The following is an 11945-nucleotide window of genomic DNA, read 5'->3' on the forward strand; positions in this document are numbered from 1 at the left end:
CAGGCAAGTTTGAGAATAACCGTCCAGGACATGACGGACTTAAAGGCAGTATCTACCCACACCTGTTACTTAGGGTTTTGAGGCGAGGACCCCACCCACCCCGGCGGCCTCAGAGGCTCCAGAGTCGGGCCGAACTTAACCGCCAGTTCGGCGTCTGGGGGAGGACGGGAAATGAGCTGCCCCGCCCGAGTCAGCGTCCTCGCGGGGTCTGCCGGGAGATGCAGTCCATGGTGCGGTATGCGACTGCGCCTGCGCCTGCGCCACGGGCAGGTGCCGGAACGGCGGAGAGCGGCGCAGGGAAACCATCAATCCGGCTTGGTACTGCGTTGGACTAGTGACCGGTGGCGGTCCCCTGCCCAGCCAGAGTCCTGCTTTGGACGGCTGGACGTCCCCGAGGACCGCTCCGGACTCGGCCGCGCGCCACCGGCTCACGATTTGAAACCGGATTTTAAACTTGCCTGGGACGTGTCCTTCATTGTCCCCCCCCCCCTCCGCGGGGGCGGGATGGTTATTTATCTCCCTCCTAGCTGGGCGGTGAATTTTCATCGTGAGGGGAGAATGGAAGCAAACCTGGAGGGTCGGTTCCCTGGCCGGCGCAGTGGAAGGCTTTGTGCCCATAAGAGGGGGAGGGGCGGCCCAACTGTGAGGTGGGTGTGCATGGCCAAGGTCCCCCCAGCTCCTCCATTCCCTTCAGAAGGGTCAAGCCTGTGGGCTCGGGAGATAGAAGCGTCCTAGGAGTGAAGCGTGACAACCAGTACCGTTTATTGAGCTCCTGCTTGCGTGCAACCGGATTCTCACAACATACAAAATTGTAGGAAGTAGATGCTATTATCATGCCCGTGTTACAGATAATGGACCGCGTGTCAGTTAAGTCACTTGCCCATGGTCACACAGCTAGTCTGTCGCTGAAGTTCAAGCTACCATGATGGTAAAGGGTGATAGGATGGAGAGAGTTGACTTCGAATAACTGGGTGGAAAGAGTCCTAAGTTGTTGTTTTTTCTTGTTTCATGCCAGGGAAAATGACAGGTTCACAAGCTATTGTGGCAAATGCAGGCCCAGAGGCCTCACAACACACGAGCAGGTATAGGTCCATTTCAGAAAACGTGACCTCAGAGTCCTCTAAGACCATTTTCATGTTTTAGACATATTTCAAGAGACTATAGATTCTAACCTTATAACCAGTTATCTGGCATTTACTGTGTCATCACAGACAAGTTATTAAATCTTCCTAAGCCCCAAACCTCAGTCCCTCATCTGTTTTGAGGGGATAATTCTATACCTACCTTATAACATTGGATGAGAATTAAATGAGTTAACATATGTAGGATGCTTAGAACAGTGCACGCAGCACTTAGTGTGAACTCAATATTACGTATTATCAATGCACAGCAAATTCCTGAAGACTTACCCTATTTCATAGAAAAGCCACTTGGATTATTATTGCAGGATGGGGATATTTGCAAAACTACACATACCTTCAGATGAGAAGAATGAAGAATGGAGCATTTGCTATGTACGTTCCCTTTGATTTTAGGTTATTAATGAATACTTAAAGCTAGATGGATTTTCAGATTTACTCAAAATTAGTGTTAATACTCCTCCGCCATTTCTTTGAGGCCTATCTATATTCAGACAGAAAGTAGCTGCTATTTGGAAGTGGGGTTACAGGCCAGCAGATCTATAGGGGTTCATTTGAGACAGGAATTCTTAACCTGAGGTCCATGAAATTCTAGAGCAGCATTGTGCAATAGAATTTACTGCAATGGTGGCTCCTGAGCACTTAAAATGCAGCTAGTGTTGCTAAGTGCTAGCTAGTGGCTATCATATTGGTCATAGAGGGTGACATGGATAGATTTAGAGATTTTTGTAAACCTTTTTATATTGTATGCAAAATTGCATGTGTATATGTATTTTCTAGGAAGTGGATCCATGGCTTTCATCAAGTTCTCTTAACCACCAAACAGATTAAGAGCCACTACTTTAGGGCTTTGATGAAAAGTAAGTTAAGGAAAGTAAGTATGCCCTCTTGTAACCACTGTTGATTCTGCTTTCTTAGACTTTCTTGTCCTCGGCTATAGGTGGCTCCTTAACTCTTAACAGAGAAAAACACATTTGAATCTCAAATAAAGAACCCCTACTACTCCTGGTCCTAGTTCTCATGAATACTAGATTCTGTCTCTAGAGCTGCTTTCAGTCCTTACCTAGGTCTTATAGATTCCCGTGCACTCAAGGGGGGCAGTAGTCTGTGCCTGATTTTCAAATTGACATTTGATGAAATCTAGTGTTAAGACTTTCAAGTCTGTGCTCTTCCGCATGGGAGCAGACAAATGAGCAGCTTCTGTCTTTCTGAAATGCTGCTCACCTTAGGATATACTGGCCTCTAAGCTTTTCCCACCCTAAGCCTTTGCTATTTGCCTCTACCCAGTTTTGGTTTCTTCCTACTTTACTTGACTACAGCTTTCCTGTGATCTATGGCTTAGGGTTTACTTTTAAGTGTATCACATTACTCTTAGATCTCACCTTAGCTTTGAAATCCAATCATAAAATAGTGACTGTAAATGGCATTTCATTTGAAATGCATTTTATTTTTATTAATCTGAAATATATTGCCTTTTCCCCATGAAAATATAAAATAAGGCATTTTGCTCCACTTCCTATAGCTTGATAAAATGTTCTGAAATTTACATTTTCCTTCACATTAACATTAACCAAACTAACTAATATTGTTCGTTAATGTTAATATTTAAACATTTTTCTCTATTTGGATCTTAAGTCATATTTACCAACCCACATTTTATTGCAATCCACTACATTTTGTCAGAGGTGAGGAAGGAGAGGAAGAGACACATAAAAAGGCTGCAAACCATAACTGCTCTCAGTGAGGGAAGGAATGCTAGGACATGGTGGGCTGGAGAAAATTTTACTTACCTTTAGATTGCCAGAAACATTGGTAGGTAGTTGTTTGGGTTAATTTCAAGATAATTCACTTCTAGACTTCGGCTAGAAGAAACACATAAAGGTGATTTTTCCTAGTCACCAACCAACCCAGTTCACATACCAATTTTTATTTGAAAATCTCTTAACTGAAATTAATCCAGGATATAGTTCTAAAACTTCCACTTTTACCCCTCTCTCTCCTCTTGTGACTCAATGGGAGAATGCTTCTCATCTTTAACACAGAATTTTAGGAAGATTTACTTCAGATTTTAGTCCTAACTTAGATAATTCTATTATCAAAATATTCAAAAGATAACATAAAACTAATTTAGGGCATTGACTTTAACACAAAATGAATTCAATCCTCTTGCACGGGAGGACAAGAGCCTTGAATTCAACTCAAAAGGAGTTTTTCCCTCATTTTGGTTTTAATATTGAAAAACTGCCTGACAAAGGCTCCAAGTAAAATAATCCAACTGAGAAGGAAATAGAGGGGCTATCTGCCCCAGTAATCAGCCTGAATTTAGGAAAAACTAGTGGTGACACAAATATACTTCTTGTTTTTCTTATTACCAGGATATCCAGTACCACAACCTGACCTGAGCTTCCCAGTGGAGCACAGAGATGTGAAATGGGTGGAGGGATTGGAGATTCTACAGAAATGAAACAATTATTTGACTTCAGGATAGGCTGGTATCCACTGGATACGAGGTAAGAAAGAAAAGAAAAATTCAGGTAAGAAAGAAAAGAAAAGAGGTTGGAGTGCTGTGCTGGTAAAGCTGAGGTCCCAGGTTCAATTTGCACATGAGCCAGTGAGCTGCGCCCTCTACAGCTAAGATTGTGAACAACGGCTCTCCCTGGAAGGCGAAGAAGGGGGGGGGGGGAAGAAAAATTCAGCATTAATTGGTGTAAAAGCTCTGAGATCTATTTAGTTATTTCTGTCATCCCATTACTGGTTTAATACAACTCTTTTTTTACTCCCTCACTGTATTTCTCCTTGGAACAGGGTGACATGTTCAATTTCTGTTTCTTCTCTCAGGTTTTGAGATCAAGAGAGAAAAATGAAGAAACTTCTTCAAAGCAGAAAAAACTGGGAATTCTGCATCCATGCATTGTTCCTTTAGAGAGGAATGCTCTCCATGATTCTATTTTATAAAAATGACTAAAAATGTTTTAGAAAATCAGTGTGGAAATCCCAAGATTTAGCAAAGCTATCAATGTGGAAATCCCCAGATTTAGCAAAAGTTATAGATCATCATAACTAGAGAGAGAGAACCCAGAGAACTCCAACCTGGAAGAACTTGTCAATGTTGGACTTACTGAGCACCAGAGGATTCATTCAGAAGAAGAAACTCAAAAGTACCCTGGCTGTGGGAAAAGCTTCCTTTGTTGAGACCTCTATAGACAGACATCAGTGCCTCCACATGGAAGAGATCCTATGAACGCACTACATTTTATGGAAAGCAATTTGACAGTGTGTTTTAAGCATCTTAAAATGTTTCTCCTCTTTGATCAAGCAGTTCCACCTCGGAGAAACTATTCTAAGGGGAGAAACCAAAGGAAAACAAAATAGCTGCAACAAAAATAAAAGTCTTCACATACACACATGAGCAACCTTCAAAGGTTCCCCACTGCCCTGATAATAAAGCCCACATTCCTCAACAAGGCTGTGAAGATATTCATGATGCAGGTCCCAAACTGTGGCAACAGGCACTGCAGTTGACTCCTGGCCCACCCCAAGTCAGAATCACTCTCTTCTGGGTCCCCAGGTACTTTGTTTAGATCTCATTCTTAATAACACAGTTCACCTTAGCTAGGAGGGATACTTGCAATCATACTATGTATGACCTGTATCCTCCTCTGCCCTTCCTATGTACATACATCAACATCACACATATGACTGGAATTTTATAGGGTAGAAAACATCTATTATTCATATCTTCATCCTTTAAAGTGCCCTGTACATACCAGACATTAATAAATGTGGCACTGATTCAAGAAAGACGTAAAAGAGCTCTTGGACACTAAGAACATGAAATATTGTGGTGGACATGCCTAGTTGTACTTCTGAATAATTTGAAAAGATAAGCATAAAAATCAGTGCCCCCTCATAAGTATTATAATGACTAAGTGAAATATTTTAGTGTAGGCTCTATACAAACAGTATATGTCAATGTATTTTATTTCTAGTCTTTGTTGTTTATAATGATAAAGCATTTAAGGTTATGAGTTTTCCTCTCAGTACAGCTTTGGTTACATCCAATAATTTTTATTAGAATATTCTTCTTATTGATGATTTCAAATTAGTTTGTCATTGCAGTATTTAATTTATTTCATCTTTGAGTCAAGAGTTGGTCAAGTGATTCATCTGGTCCAGAAAATTTCCTTTAAATGTCTATTTTTAGCATTATATAAGGGGTAGGATAACAAAAATGACTGCAACTTCTTTATTCTCTTATTGAGAGGTGGTGTCTGATTGTCTTCCCCTGAATCTAGGCCAGCCTTAGTGACCTGCTTAGGCAATAGAATGAAGTGGAATTGACTTTCTGGGACTTCACAAGAAGTCTTGAAGCTGCCACCTTGGACCTCTTGGAACACTAGCTCTGGGGACACTAGACACCATTTAAGAAGTCTGATTGTTCATGAGTAAGTGCTTTTGGGGGTGATCCAAGATGGCAGAGTAGATAATGCCGTGCTTGCCTCCTCCATAACCACATTAAAATTGCAACTAAATTATAGAACAATCAACCTGGAGAACCATCTGAAGTCTAGCTGAACAGAAGTTTTATAACGAAGGATATAAAGAAGCCACGTCAAGACTGGTAGGTGTGGAGACACAGAATGGGCAACCCCACACTTGCATACGGCAGTTGAGAATTAGAAGGGATATTTCAGCCACAGAGCTTCCCCCAGGAGGAGTGAGAAACCCTTTCCCACATTGGCACTGGAAAGAGGAGCCCACACAACATCTGGCTGTGAAAAACAGTGGGGATTCCAACAGTCTGAGTGGGATGGAAGACTGGGAAACCCAGATGTCATCTTAAGAGCATGTGCATAAACTCACAGGCACTCACCCTGGGGTTTTGCGGAGGGATCGGTGACTCAGGAGGTATCAAAGACATACAGGGAGAGACTGAATTGTGTAGTTTCAGGGTGAGGACTAGATGAACAGTCACCATGTTCCCTGTGTGGAATCCTTTTCCCATGCAGGCAGTAAGTGGGTGCCATCTTTCCTGTGTTGAGGTGCCTCCATATAGCCAAATCTGAATCTGCATTTGCCTTGTGAACTCTTCTCACTCCACCCAATTGCTCCACCCTGTTGACTCCCTGGAACCCCACCCCACCCAACTCATGGAATACCTGAGGCACTTTCTCAGTGAGCAGCCAGCCCTGCCTGTATTGTACTCTTTTTTGGACAACTCTTGGGGATCTCCAGGCCCCAGGCGGGTGGCATGAGTAAGTGCTTTTGAAAAGAATGACTTGACTTGGAATTGAGCTGCACCACTCAGTCTCTGTGAGCTCTGAGACTTTTTCTGAGTAGCTCCAGGCTCAGATTGGCACCAAACTAGACTCTACATTAACTGGTGAAAACCACTCATCCTACCCTGGAGACTCCCTGAGATTCCATCTCACCCAACTCGAGTACCGCAGGAGGCTCTATCAGCAGCTAAGCCTTACAGGAGCTAGCAGGTGGCAGCAGCCCTTGGGGTGTCCTGGGCTTTTTTGCGGAGCTACCCCAGGCCCAGCACTGGTGGCAGCAATCCTCAGTTCACAATGTGGCCTCTCCCATGCCCCTCCAGGTCCAGCACAGGCATCAACCAATCACAAATCACTCCTATCAGGTAGTCCCTGACCAATCACAGGCAGAGGCTGGCCTGGGCTTGCACTATAGCACCTCCCAAGAGGCCCCAGAACCAATATACTTGGAAATTGGCTTCACACCACAGCAGAGCACCACCCAATTAGCCCCACAAGTGGTATACCCAAAAGGCAGTCTTAGCAGGCAGCAGAGCCAACTGGGGTGAATCCGGCTCCACAAGGTAAGCCCCCCACCACAGCAGCCTGTAAGTCTGAATGTGGCCAAACTCCACAGCAAGTCAGCCTGAGGGTGCATCCCACCCACTGATGTGCTAATAGCAATCAAGTTTCAACTACAACAGAAGGACACACAAAATCTGCACAAGGGTCATTTCTGCAGCATCTGCCACCGGTGACCAGGGAGACTGTTCCACTGGTCCCCCACAGGAAATCTACTACATAAAGCAACTTAGCCAAGACTGGGAGACATAGCAGACCTACCTAATACATAGAAACAAACACAGAAATGCAGCCAAAATGAGGACAGAAAAAAATGTCCCAAATGAAGAAACAGAAGACTCCAGAAGAAGGAGTAAAGCAAGCTACCAGATACAGAGTTTAAAACAATGATTATAAGGATGCTGAATGAACTTAGAGAAAAATACAAGGTGTGACCAAACAATACAGTGAATAAATTTAAAAAATTTATTACAGTAAAAGACACATTGCCATTAATCCCCCTCAAAATACTCCCCTTCATTTTGAACACACTTATCCCATCATTCTTTGTCGTGTCCAGCGCAACACGGGCAGTGAGGGTGCGAGAAGGGGCGGTTTGGGTTAAGTTTTTAAGAAAGAAACAAACAGAGACTTAATGCAGTTAAATCTCTCCAAAGGCCAGGGGTCTCTCAGTCTCAGAGGACTGGAGTCCAGATTTGAGCCGACTGGAGGTTTTTATTGTATACAAGGGAGTAGCAGTGTTTTTGGCATGGTCTGTGAGACTCACTTATCACGTTACAGAAACAACCCAAACCAATTATGTTGATCTTCAAACAGCCGGAGCAGAAAGTCCTTGAGGTGAGGTATGTACCTCTTTTACGGGACATATATCACATGTTGAAATTGTTTCACAGAGCTGAGCAGAGAGAGTTTAATCTTATCACTATCAAGACTTTTCTCACAATTAGGTGAGAGGGAAAAGTCAGAGCTAGCAGCCGCTTTTCCCAGGCAGGGGGAAGGAGAGGCGAGGCTCCTTCCCATATTCTTCTAAGGCAGCTCATTGGGGGTTCCCACTCGGTTCTGCCTGGCTTAGGTTGTATCTCCTGTGAGATATCTTACCCGTCTTTGGCTGCAAACCATCTTCTGGGGACCAGACAGAGAGACATAAGGTGTAAACACAAGGATGGAACAGAGTCCCAGAAAGGCACAGTCCTACAGACTCTTCTTTCCTTAAGGAAAGACACAGGGGGGACAGTTGGCTAGGCTGTTGTGTGACTACAACTGGGGTCTCAACGGGGTCCCGTCTGGCTTGAGTTGTCCCCCCCGTGAGGAATCTTTGACCACAGACCCTTCTCTGGAAGACCAGATGGAAAGATTCAGGATATTATAAACTCAACCGCAGAAAGGCACAATCCCACAACTTCTTCTTTCCTTAGGGAAAGGTTGGGGGGGACAGACGGCTAGGCTGCTGTGGGAGCACACTGCGCCTGCTGCAGGAGGTGCTGGATCTGCCGCTGGCGGTGCTGAATCTGCCGCTGGCGGTGCAGGATCTGCTGCTGGCGGAGCTTGTGTTTGATGTTGAGGCAGAACGGCACAGGGCATTTTTCTCGGCAGTGTTTGGCATGGTAGCAGCAGAGGGCGATGAGCTGCTTGCACACCGGGCAGCCTCCGTTGGTCTTGCGCTTGCAGCCCTTGGTGTGCTGCACGACACGCTTCATCTTCTGGCAGGACGGCAGCGAGCAGTTGGCGTTGCGGCACTGGCAGGCGTGCACCAGCGACTGGATGCAGCGCTGGATGCTCAGGCGCCGCGACTCCTGCGGGCTCTTGGACTGCGGCTCACCCTGGCTGCCGCCCTCGTCGTCCAGTCCCAGCCCCTCCTTCACCATCTTGTGTGTGTGGCTCTTTGTGTTGTAGCAGTTGATGCAAAGGTCGTAGTCCTGTGGACAAGGAAAAGGCACAGGCCCGCGTCAGCACTCGGCCCAGCGTGAGCAGACATCCCAGCCGCCCCCCCGAAAGCTTCTCTTCTGGGAACTACCCCAAAGCCCAGAAGGCTCTAGAGACGACAGGATCCACCTCCTCGCCCTGACCCCAGCCTCTTCCAGGGCCCCTCCGGCCCTTCCCCACCTGCTGTCTCACACTGTGAGCACATAGGCTCACGCACGCACAGGGTGTGTGGCTCTGGGGCCGCCCAAGGCTCCTGGCTGTGTTGGTGGACCCTCTTTCCCTCCTTCCTCTGCCTTGTGGGAATGGCACCCAGCTACCCTGCCCCACGCCTGGTCTGGGAAGCCTGACAGTGAAGGAATGACTGAGGCTGTGCCCATTTCTTCCCAGGTGCCACGCGACTGTCCGAAGTACCACAGACCTGAGTTTATATACCGGCCCCCCACTCCCCAGGGCTGCTACTGGGTGCCCTCAGTGTGTCCCCAGAGCTCTGCAGGGTGGCCCAGCAGGACGCTAGGGCTGAGAGGCCTTCACCATGAGGAAGGCCCTGGGCTCAAACCACAGAGACAAAATGCCCCCTGCCCAGCTTTCAAAAAGCCCCCTGCATCGGGAGACTGAGACAACGCGCAGAGAATGGAACCCTATGGGCAGCACTGATAAGAGTTTCATAGAAAAGACGTGAAACTCCCAGCGGTAGGGAGTGAGAGGCGGACAAGACAAAAGGAGGCTGGAGAAAGCAGAAAATAAAGTCAGAGGCATGACAGAGGCCCCGCTCTGTGCCCCACCCCGAGATCACAGAGCCACTCCTGCGGGGACTGTCCCAGACGCCGACACTGGCAGGCCGGGTGAGGACTGGACGGGAGTCTGTGACCATCTACGGGGTGGGGGGCCCACAGCAGCCTGGTTCACCCCATGAGAGAGACACAGCAGCGCCCCTACCTCCTGCGCCGTCTCCTTCCTCCCGAGCGATCAGCGCTTCCGCACACGCCCGGGGCGAGGCCTCTCTCAGGCGGGGCAGTGACGTCACAGTGCCCGCAGGGCTGTCTGGTCCGCTGCCTGCGCCGGTGGGTGGGCGCGGCCTCCGTGACCTTCTGCCGCGTTGTCAAGGGCGACACGCCAGGCGCACAGCCGCCCCAGACACTCCCTAGCCAGCTGGGCCTCGTTTTGTGCATCCCTAATGTGGGGACAGAGCCCCAGAAAGTAGTTTCCAGGCTCTTGGCCTCACGTAGACAGGTGCTGGCTCAGGTAGTAAATGGCCATCAACCGTGATTGGATGGCCATCAGCTGTGGCTAGTGGGCCGTCAGCTGTAACCAGTGAGCTATTGGCCACTAATATAACCCGTGGCTACTCTAGCAGAAAATGGGGGCTAGCAAGAAGATGGTGGCTGAGCCTGCTAGTGATGCAGTGAGGGTTGCGAATGGTGTGGCTCCTGTTGCCTGTTTCTCCAACCCAGTCGCCAGCGAGAATATAGTGGTATGACTTCCCTACCTATGGTGTTCCTTTTTGGCCTTACCATATCCTGCGTTTTTATGTGGGGAGCGGGAGCAGAGACCCCAGAGGCCGCCCTGCATTACACCTAACAAGGGGCAGATGTTCTCATCTGTCGGGGAGGGTTTGAATGCGCGGCTCCCAGGCAGAAACAATGTCTCTGGGGACTTTATAAGCCCCCGGCCACCCGGCCAGACCATTGGAAGTCAGTCTCTTCCAACCAAGGCAGGCCAAAGAGCTAAAAGGAGTAAAAGGGAGGCCATGGAGGCCGGGCTGGGGCTGCAGGCCGGGCTGACTGGCCACATACTTGGCCGTGCGCTGTTTGATGAAAGCTGCCATCAGCTGCGGGGTTGAGTTGAGGATGTTGAGCACCTGCTGCTGCTGCTGCGGGGAGCTGGGCGACTTCAGGGTCTGCAGCAGGTCCTGCAGGGCGCCAGGCGAGATGCTCCGTGGCAGCTGCACACTGGGCATCCGCGGCCCGGCCACGGCAGGCTGGGCCTGCGTGGACATCACGGGCCTGGGCATGCCCGGCATCGGCTGCTGCTGGGGGATGGGCGCCTGCTGCCACTGCCCAAGCGGCAGGTTGGGCATGACGGGCCCACTGACCTGGCTGGGCCAGGGCACGTTCAGGCCAACGGGGGCCATCTGGCTCACCGGGGTCACCATGCCTGTGCGGCCCGGGGACATGCCATTGTTGATGTTCACCCGGTGCAGGTGCTGCTGCTGCTGCTGCTGGGCCTCGCGCTCGATCTGCGGGGCCGCCTCCACCGCTGCGGGTTGGGGGGGCGGCGGGGCCGGCACCTGGTTGGTGGTCTTCCCGGTGGATGCCATGGTGGGGGGCTGAGTCCGGGCCACGGTGGGGAAGCTGGCTAGTGACATGCTCACAGGCGAGGGCTGGGGTTGGGTGGTGGGCTTTGGTGTCTGGGGCGTGCTGGGCTGCTGCGTGGGGGTCCCGGGTGGTGCTGAGGTAGGGAAAGGCAGACTCTGCTGAGGCACGTTGCAGGTGTTCATGGTGGCCATCCATCGATGCATGAGCTGCGCTGTTGCGACCTGCACAACACAAGCCGTGGGAAGGCTAGGGAGGCGTCGAGGGTTAAACTATAATAAAGAGACAGAGACTCATATGCAGTTAAATCACAGAGGACCCAGGGACTCGCAGCCTCAAGAGACTGGAGCCGCAAATCGGGTCACTGACAGTATGTATTGATTACAAACAATGAATATCACATGATTAGAGGCAGGGTGTGTGAAACTCTTACACCATTTTAAACCAATGATTTCCAGACCCAATTATTTGTCCCCAGCAGCCGAAGCATGTCATCCCAAAATGACTAAGGTGTGGTATGCACCACCCTGGGGGAGAGAGTCTCCCTCGGTGAAAGTGTCCCATGAGCTGAGCAGAAAGAGCTACATCTTATCGCTCTAATGGGCCTCTCTCACAATAAGGTGAGAGGGAGTAGCAGAGGCAAGCAGCAGCTTCCCACAAGAACAGGAGGAAGGAGGGGCAAGCCTCCTTTTTATTATTTCTTATAGCAGCTCATTGGGTGTCGCGTCCAGCGC

At 48.8% G+C, this 11945-nt stretch overlaps 1 protein-coding gene and 1 long non-coding RNA gene across 4 annotated transcripts; one reads left to right on the forward strand and one right to left on the reverse strand.

The window, feature by feature from the left end:
* The first annotated feature begins 15 nt into the window (after nt 1-15).
* Nucleotides 16-7566, forward strand: LOC109436332 (uncharacterized). 3 transcript variants are annotated; one of them, XR_012493148.1, is made up of 5 exons: nt 21-1514; nt 1920-1999; nt 3515-3649; nt 3978-4707; nt 5435-7566. It is a non-coding gene; the product is annotated as an uncharacterized LOC109436332 (long non-coding RNA). The 3 variants fall into 3 exon arrangements; XR_002136095.2 differs by having other exon boundaries at nt 16-1514; nt 1920-2013; nt 3978-7566; XR_012493147.1 differs by having other exon boundaries at nt 18-1514; nt 3978-7566.
* A 45-nt stretch (nt 7567-7611) lies between these two features.
* On the reverse strand, nt 7612-11072 carry LOC141569503 (uncharacterized). The gene is made up of 4 exons (XM_074323075.1): nt 10693-11072; nt 9924-10070; nt 9682-9796; nt 7612-8892 (listed from the first exon to the last, which is right to left on the reverse strand). The coding sequence occupies exons 1-4, from the start codon at nt 11070-11072 to the stop codon at nt 8416-8418; spliced, it is 1119 nt and encodes a 372-aa protein (XP_074179176.1). The 3' UTR covers nt 7612-8415.
* Nucleotides 11073-11945: the final 873 nt, after the last annotated feature.

This window comes from Rhinolophus sinicus, linkage group LG18 (assembly GCF_036562045.2).
Source record: "Rhinolophus sinicus isolate RSC01 linkage group LG18, ASM3656204v1, whole genome shotgun sequence".
Lineage (NCBI taxonomy): Eukaryota > Metazoa > Chordata > Mammalia > Chiroptera > Rhinolophidae > Rhinolophus > Rhinolophus sinicus.